The sequence below is a fragment of the Cariama cristata genome, unplaced genomic scaffold, assembly GCF_000690535.1.
Source record: "Cariama cristata isolate BGI_N322 unplaced genomic scaffold, ASM69053v1 scaffold9633, whole genome shotgun sequence".
NCBI classification, from domain to species: Eukaryota; Metazoa; Chordata; class Aves; order Cariamiformes; family Cariamidae; genus Cariama; species Cariama cristata.
Window position 1 is genome coordinate 154,126 of NW_009607882.1, and position 10,273 is coordinate 164,398.

Below are 10,273 nucleotides of genomic sequence, written 5' to 3' on the forward strand. Positions count from 1 at the left end.
CTTCAAAGGCAGCTAGCTAGAGCAGCTGGAGCTTGCTGTGAAAGACCAATTCCACCCACCCACTCCAAATCTGCCAATTACCATTCAATTAGACTATTTTAAATATTCAGAGTATTTGGGGTTTATTTCCTACTTTCCAGAAACACTGGTGTTTGTGATAAAGCAAGCTGCTTATAATGGAAAGGGATGCTTTCATTTAAACTGAAAGTCTCTCCCTTGTGCAATATACTGCTTAAACGCCAATCTGCTTATAAACAGGTGGTATACAGTAATACATTATACACACACAGGTTGCTATTAAAAGATAAGCATTTACCAACAGTTGCCACACGCTACTGTGTGGAGCACTACTTAAATCCTGTAGCTACAGAGCTAGTGCCGCTTTGTAATATTTTTATACATCAGTATGGTAACCTGTGCCACTTGGTGGGTGACTTTCACCCCGTAACTGCTATAAAGGCAGCAGGCAGACACTCAGTAAAAGATGTCAGCACTTTGGTAGGGAGGGGGTTGGTTTGGGGGGTTGAGTATTTTTTGTTTATCTTTTTCAAAAATACATTTTTCAGCACAAAGAGATGCGCATGTCAGAGGTTTTTCAGAAACTGTTAGTGCTGGCTTTCTCAGTGCCCTCCTTCCTGTGTCCACGACTCCTAGACATCCCCAGCTTTGTAGCAGTTTCCTTGCTAGATCCCTGGATTAGGCTCTGGCAGCCTAAAGAGTTCTGTCCCTCACGGCATTATTTATTCGTATTAGGTAGGTATACTTGTGTTTGTTACTTACTTTTTATTCGGTGAACTCAACTGTTAGAGGCATCGTATTTCCATTAAATGCCACGTCTGCCTGCCTTTCGAATCTGTTTCAAGGGCATTCACCAATTGACAAATCCCTTCTGAAAATGCTGGCTGAAGGTATTTATTAGGAAGCTAAACTGATTCCTTTATTCAAAACACACTGTTCTGGCTTGAGGAAAAACATTACAGGCAACTTCAAGCAGTTCAGCTTGCCATACTAATCAAAACAAGTTCATTATATCACTGGATTTCATGTATTCCTCCATCTTCAGATATATACACTTCTCAAAAACTATTCTTTAAAATCAGTTTCCTCTGTTACTATATTTTTGTCTTTCAATTCCAGGTAAATAAATAAATAAATTCTGTCCTGACCGGAGATTCCTTAATGGTAGAAAAAGCAACCTACATGTATGCTGACCAAATGGCAGTTGTGAGACTTTCTGGCTGTCTATATTCAGCTCTGATACATTTTCTTTCCAAATGAGATATCCATGAAACTGTAACTGCTGCTAAAACGTAATGCTACAAGTCCTTGAAGCGTGTTCCACACAGAAGGAGCTTTCACAAAACAGTTTAGGTATTTGTGGCTTTTTATCAAAAAGAACAGCTTCTCCTCCTGGCTTTGCCACGGTGACACCGGCGGCAGGGAACATACTCTGTACCGAGACCCCTTCGCTAGTCTCCAAGCATACATTTAAAATGTTAATTGAACCTCAAGTAATAACCTCAATGAAAGGTTATAATTTAACGAACTCCGCAATAACAAATGTCTTCAGGGTATACTTTCTGGAATGCCATTTTCTCCGTAGGTAGTTTCCAATTTAGATGCACACCAGAAACGATACACTAGCTATTCTGAAAGTTGACTTTAAGCATGAATCAGTCACTTCCCTCTTTTCTTTTTGCCAGCATACATAACTAAACTGCTGTTACTCCGACCTTCTGTAGAGCAAAATCCTTGTGCTTTGAAAAAGCACAAAAAAAACTTGCAGGAGTAACTGGACAAAACGCGGTTATCTCACCTGTGTCTTGGTACTGAGGGCTGGGGGTTTGATTTACACATATTTGTAATTGTCTCCTGTTACAGGAGCATCCCCTGTCCTAAAGGAAAGCTTTCCTTGTACTTATATTTACACTCCATTCAGCTCTCCTGAATCTTTACTAACGGATGGCGTTTTTACACCTGAGGGAAAGGGCTCCATCCTCCCTCCCACTCTGATCCAAGACTCCCACTTCACCAGTGTGGCTTCCCGATGGTAGCAGGACTGGTCCTATGCAAGGGTCTGTTTTGGATGCTCCAGTTGGAAACACTGGTGTGCACATGTGTAGCGTTTTATGTAATTTGGCCAAGCGTAACTGAGAACTGCTGGAAGACTGGGACTTTTGCAAGGACCTGAGATTGCAAGGACCTCAGGAACCCTATTCTTCATAATAATCACATAATTACTTCAGAATTAAGTACCCAATGGTTTGACCCGGTATAAATTCTCAGATAAGTCACTATGTGTAAAAATGATCCTTTTCTAATACTGCGACTACTGGTACAAAAAATGAGTTACTGTGCTCTATGAAGAATAACAAGGTCACTAGTGAACATTAAATCAAGGGGCTGGCTACCCGTCAGACCTCATTCTGTAGCTGCAACAAATGGCTGTACACAAATTCACCTACACTCCTTGCCAGCAACTCCAAACGCAGACTGTTAACACCCAATGGAGAATAAAACTTACACAGAATTCCATGCGAACATCAACTTACACTTTTCGTGAAACACACTACAAGAATATACTATGTACGCTGAAAGGGACGTACGTGTATCCAAGTGGCTGATTTTCTCCTATACCAATTTAAACAAATGTAAGGAGCTTGTGGCCTTAAACTAGTCTGACATAAAGAGACGTTTCTACTAAACTAAGTTTCTACCAAATTGTTCCCATTTCTGTAATATTTTAAAGAAGTATCTTTTTAGAAACTGTATTACTCCTTTTGCTAGCATGTGGAAAACTTACAGTAGAACATGGCTCAGCAAACCCTGTTATCAGGGCCAACAGGGTGGCAGGTTAACCTAGACAAAGCAACTCACAAAGACAGTGAACAGAGAAAATGAACGGGGGGAGGGGGGTGTGTGTGTGTAGAAAAAGAATACGGAGCCAGCACTGACTCACATCAACCAAATACAAACTATACAGAGATATATATGTCATACTGAGCTACAATGCTTCCAAACACACCTGCATCCAGGTAAGGTCAATCGCAGCCTGGATTGTCTGCACCAGGAGAAGAGAGAGCTGATTTCATAAGCAACTGTGCAGCTGGCTAGTCCATTTTCTGTTCCTTTAATTAAAATGCAAAGCACTGGCTAAATGGTAAACATTTAATTAGATTTGTCTCTATGTTTCAATAGTAATAAAACACATGAAAAATGCATTAAGAGCCAGCTAATTGGGGGCTCTCCAAAAGTAGCTATAAATGAGCAATTATAATACAATTGGGGTGTGGCTCCCCAGGGTTCATCGCAGGACCAATGCTTTTTAATATTCCAGCCAAAGGTTTAGAAATTATTAAAAAATCCCAAGCAATAAAACATACAGATGACAGGAAGACTGAAATCCCAGCAAATTACAGTGAAGAGCAGCCAGTATTAGAGTGACCCAGGCTGGCAGGTAAGCCGGAGTCACTCACACCAAATGTCTTTTATACAGCCAAACATAAGATTGCATATTTTGGAATAAAGCATACAGGCTACATTTTCTGGAAAACAGGGAGTCTCTAAAAACTCACATGTCAGAACTGCCTGAATACCAGGTTCCTCATGTGAAGCTGAAACACAAAGGATACAATTTTTACTTCTACAGGTTATTAGTTAAATCAGTAATAAAACACTATACAGACTTTGGTTTCTGCCTTCTAAAAGCACATTGAAAAATACAGATATTTCACATTGATGAGCAACTAGAATTATTCTGGGGCTGGAAAGAAATTCCTCACTGTGAGAGATGTGTGACCCTCTATCTGTTTAGCTTATGAAAAACATGAGGAGGTGAGCTGATTACACCGTACATGCCATTTCTGCAGGGAAAAAATGCTGGCAATGAGAGCTCTTTGAGCTAGCTGGAGAAGGTATAAGGTGCAGCAACATCTGCAATTTAAAACTGTGCTCAAATTAGCAATAAAGGCAGCTAGCATTATTTCTTTTAATACTAGGGAAGTAAGCAGCTTCTTGAAGGGCGGCTGTACTTCTGCAAAGCTTCCGATCAGTGCCAGGAGAGCAGATGGAGGACCGAAGCCCCGCGCTCACCCATCCAGTGACTGCGGGAGCTCAGCCACGCTGGGGCTGGGGCTGCTTCTGAAACTCAAAGCTGGCTTGGAAGATATGCTGTGGTTAGGAAAGTTACTGAGCTCAACACCAGGCAAGATGATGATACTTCAGGGCCTCTGCATAGAGGAAATCAGAGCTAATGATGTTTTAAGGCTTCTTTTGCCCTTGAAAAATCTATGAATCAATAGGTAAAAAAGAGGGAAGACATTTTAATGGAGTGTTTCCCTTGAATACATCATGGGATTTATTGAATCACAAGTACGCACCTGAAGACTAAGCCTTTTCTTCCTATGCATCACGTAACAATGTAGAAGTACTTCTGCACAGCTCAGAACTTGGGTGTTTTATGTTACCGGGTGCAATGAGATACAAACCCATGACAGAGGAATACTATGTTATGACTAGCAAGTAACTGAAGTTGTTCTGCTTGAAAAAATGTCTTGCCAAAAGTTCCAGGTTTTTTCACAGCTGACACGGGCTCAGTCGAAAAGCCAGATCAAGTCAAGGGAAATCTTTCCACAGATCTCACTGCACTTCAGAGTCTTAGCAGAAATTTCTGTTCAGGAGAATACTTTAAAATGGGCTTAATTTTCAGAATTCAGTTTTCACATCTCTGGACACATAACAACACGCAGTCCTGCATTTTGCTTGAATAATTTCTTGAAAAGCAGCATAAACTTAAAAAGGAAAAGTAATTTTTTAATCTTTATTACCCAAACAGTTACCAGCTCCATCATGAACATACATCCATATAATTTCAGTATTTTTAAATGCATTATTGATTTATTTGAGCCCATGCTATTAGCTATGCAGCAACCTCAATGCAATAATTCAAACCCTTCAGGCTTTTCTATGAAAAAAAATCTTCAAGTAAAGCTCCACTGAAAATTCTGATTTAATACTACAGTCCTTGTCAGATCCTGCAAAAGAGCTCACCTGGCACAATGGGGGGGTTAGTCCAGTTCCTGCTAACAACAAAACCAAGGAGAACATTGAGGACACAGACCAAAGCAGCCAGGTTTTCACTGGACTTTCCCTAAAGCTGGCCAGAGAGGAGTTGCCTACCAACCTAGAGGCATTTTAGGCAAGAAGGCTCATCCTTATTTCCCGCTTTGCTTCTTGCACCGTCGCTGGGAACTGCACCTCAGGTTTCTAGCTCTGAAGGGCAGAGCTCTAGGTCTTCAGTTAAGGGACTAAACCCAAGAAATGGATGTGGTAAAAGGGGAATATGCTCTTGCAAAGTGTGGCTTTAGCATGCTTGGCTAATGCTTGAATCCATGGCTTATTTTTGGAAGAAGAGAAAACAGATTTTCAGCACTGCAGAAACAAATTCAGTCACATATACCTAAAGGGAAAATTTTGTTCCTTAGATAGTTAAGCACTTTAGAGATTCCCACTGTAAGGTCTCAGCTTAGAAATCCCAGGCTGATAGCGTTGATTTCAGGTAAATGGAAGAGAAGGCTGCTTTCAAATTAGAATTAATTTTAAAAGCTTCAGCTACAAGATACCAGTATGGGAAGGCTCTGCAAACAGTAAATACTAGTAGTATTTCAATGTACGAGTCAAAATGCCAGGCACAGAGGTATCTGGCCTTGGAAAGTTGAAGCATGCGTGGTCCCTGGTACAAGATTTGTTTATTACATTTCAGCAGTACACGCTGAGTTCTGCGCCGGCAGCTACTGGCTGTTTTCATCTTAACGGTAAGAGCGTGTAATTCAGAAGCCTCTAACGCGGGCTCTTCTGCATGCATTTGATCAGAATATGAAGCAATGGGTAGAATGCATTTCAGGCTAAAGAAAAAGAAAAAAGGAGGAGCAGCACTTAGGATTCATACCTCTGCAATATTTCTATCATAGTGGTTCAGACACCATGGCCTTTCAACTGGCTTCTTAACACTGACGTGACAAAAAAGCATGAAAAGAAGGGAATCAGAAGAGCTTTATTCCCAGAGTTCACTGGCCATATTCTCTTCTGTTTAGCACTGATGTAAATGAAGGGGCTTGCCAGAGTTGGCAGATCCAAGGTATGAAACAAGCACGGAGGCAGGGGACTGATTTTATTTCAAAGCATCTTCATTTCACTCTGCCCTTTTGTCTTCCTCTTCTGCTGATTGCCTTGGAGCAGCAGGGAGGGTTGCAAGTGAAATAATCCCTGAAGTGGGACCATTATCACTTCTTCTGTCTGGCTGGGGAAGATAGCAGTACCGGCAGCTTGCGGTGTCAGCTCCCTCATGGGGGAAGATGAACAAGGAGCCTGGCTGAGCCCTGAGCACTCACACACACTGATGCACAGGTGCTCCCAGTACGACTGCATTGACAGCAGCCTGCTGGCGTCCACTCTGGCATCGGCAAAAACCTGGCAAGCGTTGGGCTCTTCTCCAAAGGCGGGCCCTTGCTCTTTCGGACGTGCAGACGCACCTTGGGGGAGATTTTACGTCTGCTACTGATGGTTGGAAGCAATGCTAGCGATGCCAAAACCACCAAACTGTGGTTTAGGCTTTAGGATCTGCTGGAATGATGAAGTATGTGATTCTGACACTCAGGGCAGTTCACAGCCTTTTGTTCCTGAAATAATCCCTGCCAGCGAGTACTACTGAGGTGGTCATAGTGAAACAGCCCTAACAATCCCTGGGACATAAGCTGTGCTCCACTCCTGCCAGTCATGGCTAAACATGGCACATAGGCCAATGCATCTACCCAGGTCTTACACAATCACACATTTACACAGGCTTTCCTAAGTTACTACTGGTATGGACTTTGTTGAGCTTGACACAGAAAGTTTGGTTGGTTTACATTCCCAGATTGATGCAGCCTCTCTGACAGACCTTCTTGCTCTCCTGTAAGGTTTTTTAGCTAAGCAGTAAAACCCACTCATTCTTTTGAAGATATTCTGACATGGAAAGTCCCAGAGGGCTTTCCTTGACATCTCTTGCACTTAGGATATTCTCGGTAATGCCAAGCAACGTGTACTTAGTTCCAATGGACTTAGCCGAGATTTGTGTTTGATAGGAGGCACCTGAGACTTAGGCAATTTAATACAGTCATGTAAAATAAACAGTAAATATATACATATACACGCTGGACCCAAAAAAGCATGAGTCACATTCTATGCAGAAAAGTACCAAAGTCTTTCTAATGCACTCAGTATCATTTGCAGCAGCAGAAAAATAGCAAGGCTGGGCCCAGCGAGCACCCACACTGCCTAGCAGATTATGAAAAGTGACATGAGCCAAATTTGAGAAGCATATACCTTATTTAATGATACTCCATAGTGATTTCCATTCCAGGGTTATAATTCAGTGTTCACTCCTTCAAGCCCTTTCTGTACCAGTACAAATAACTTGTCTTAATTCTTTCATAAACTACCAGTGTAGCACATTCCCTTTCTCCTACCTCTTGACAGGTAGCAATAAGGTTCCACATTTGAGTGATTTCATTGGAAGGCTTTATATATATATATACACACACACACATCTATGTGTGTGTGTGTGTAATACATGCGTGCACACAGATAGACAGCTATTTAATTTTAGGCTATTTTAAATGGTGATTTCCATACCTGAAATCTTTGTTTCCCAAAGCCTTAACACCTTTGTTAAACCATTTTAGCCATTTGTTGGCTTTCTGTCTAACAGGGTTTAGATTTTCACCTATGCAAGTTGTGAAGACAGAAATGGTTTGGATTAGCTAATTTAATGCAATTTCACAGGACTCACGAATAGTACTGAGTGGAAGTTTCTTGCAGAAGGAGACATATTTATTAAATTAAATACAGTCCAACTGCACTCTGCTCCATCCCAAGTAAGGAAAAATAAAGGAAAATTTGGGTGGCTATCTTAATGAAGCTGCCTTGGTACATAGCTCTCAATCATCACTGAAATAATGCTGTTTATCAGGTTTATCAAGCACAAATGGCAAAGCATAAATTGTTTCTTCCCTATGTTTCAAAACAACTCAACAGGAATGAAAAAATGTTTTAAGAAGACTGGACACAGGTACATACATTATTTTGTGTTGCTCTGGGAGCTAATATTTGCCTTTATTACTTTCAGGGTGTGATTCCAAAAGTACTTAGCACTGATCTTGTCCCGATTCCTCTGGAGTCACCAGTAAAACTCGTTAGCTCAAAAAGATAGTATTGATGTTGGTTGCTCTTTAAAAAGAGCTTATTACCTTGGTCTTGCAGAAGCATTTGTCTTGAAGAACTGGCAAAGGTTAAAAGAAAACCCAGTAACAGAACAAAACAGAGTAACAACCAAGTCTTTTTCTTGTTGAAGTAATGACTCATAAAAGGTAAGGGCATTCCCTAACCTTCAAAGGTTTTATCAGTTCTGCGTAGAACTGATCATCGCCATTAGTGATAAGGTTTTTTAATATGCAAACAAGGTAGCAGGCTGCATTACAACTATGTCAAGTTTCCAGCCAGAACACAGAAGAGACGAGCCTCAGCTCTGGAGCTGAAAGACTGAAGAGCAGTGGAGTTTGTCAGGCTCCTGGAGGCAGCCATACCTCAAGTAACTGTGCTCTGGTTTTGAGGGTAGCAGGTGAGACACACAAAAGCAAGTTGGCGTTATATGAAATCTATTGTACCACAAAGCACTTGCTTAAACACAAGTTGCTGCTTAGAAATTATGGGAAATCATCAAATGGTCTTTACTCAGATACTCAGAGTCTAAATTTTTTCTTTTTTTTTTTTGGTGTGAATTCCTAACATACAACCGAAGAACTGAAGTTGTTTCTCGGCTGCAGCAGAAGCTAAAGAGGCAATCCATCATTTATATATCCTTGAGGGACACTTTAGGATATGGTAAGCAATCCAGAAAGTCCCTATATCCAGAATGCTCAGAACAGTATGTCTGCTGTGGTGTCACTTCTGACATCAGATATAAACTTCTTCCCAGCCTATATCTGAATTTCAGTGTTGATACACCCTGAGGGTACTGTTTAATAGCATGGCATTCATTTTGAATGCACTTCACTATATTATGGAATATTTTACCTAAACACTTTGTATCTCTGTCACTAGTATTTACTAGAATTCATTATTGCTGCAAGAATCATCAAAATATTACTGAAGATGAATAACTCTAGGGAAAGGCAATAGAGAAATGGATCAAACAAATTAATCATAGATACTCCAAGTTTGAAATCGAGAGCATTAAAATAGAGAGAACACGTTAGAGAAATATTGGCTATGTTGTCAAAAGCACCCTATCCTCTGCAAATTCCCTCTGTTTCTTCACAGATACATGCAAGACAACAGGATAACTATTCTTCTGAGGTTCATTTCTCATCTAAAGTCAAAGTATCCATAAGCTTGTACCATAATTATTCCAGCAGCTAATATGATGCCATAAGACAGACCACTGTGACTCAAGGACCAGCCTAAGCAGCAGGAACAAATGCAAAGCAAACAATAACGTCTGTGCTTCCACAGCAGCACAGTGGCTTTAGCAATAAATAGAAAAAGGAATATGCAGAAGAGAGAAAATAGATGAGTGGCAATTAAAAAAAAAGTATGATGTTCACAAATAATCTCTACAGACAAAGTGTTTTTAAGATCAGACTAAGTGTTCCTACGAGCAGCGTACAAACTTTGAAGAATGCAGTGAAGAACAGAGGGAAAATTTACAGATATAATTCTCCATAACAGAGGATCAGGGAAAAATGGTGCTCATATTTATACAGTTCCATACTGAGGGGATGACAAGGCTAAGAATAAAACTCATACTTACATCCTGAGCTGCCATTCGTTGGAACCAAAGTAAAGTTGGAGGCCCAAGGGTTACGCACGATATCCTGCCAATGAATGGTGTCTGCGAAGCAAAGGAATTTGTTCTGGCCAACATACACCCCTCCATTCAGTATTTCTGCACAAAAGAACAAGAGAACATACTTCTAAGACTTTCGACATATAGCTGATTGAATCTGTTGCTGCTTTGGGTACTGGAGAGAGAGGACATGAAATTTAAATGCAAAAAATTCTCACCATAATCTCAATTAATACTCTGAAATCTGGAGGGCAAGTAGCTTACAGCATTTGTAAACAGGAACCATTTATTTATATGCAGAATAAACTCGATGAAGACAGCCACACGGCTGCTAGATGAGTTACTGGGTTTACCTGTTGTTCCAGTGTAATCGAGTATGGAACAGTACTG

The 10,273-nt window shown here is 40.7% G+C and overlaps 1 protein-coding gene across 1 annotated transcript in view; it reads right to left on the bottom strand.

Moving 5' to 3' along the window:
• Positions 1–9,982, bottom strand: part of ERBB4 (v-erb-b2 avian erythroblastic leukemia viral oncogene homolog 4) — a gene marked incomplete at both ends in the record, with an annotated part of 112,172 nt that extends 102,190 nt beyond the window's left edge. The window contains one exon of the mRNA XM_009696912.1: positions 9,848–9,982. Within this exon, the coding sequence (XP_009695214.1) occupies positions 9,848–9,982 (135 nt within the window). The remainder of the gene's footprint in view (positions 1–9,847) is intronic.
• Positions 9,983–10,273: the final 291 nt, after the last annotated feature.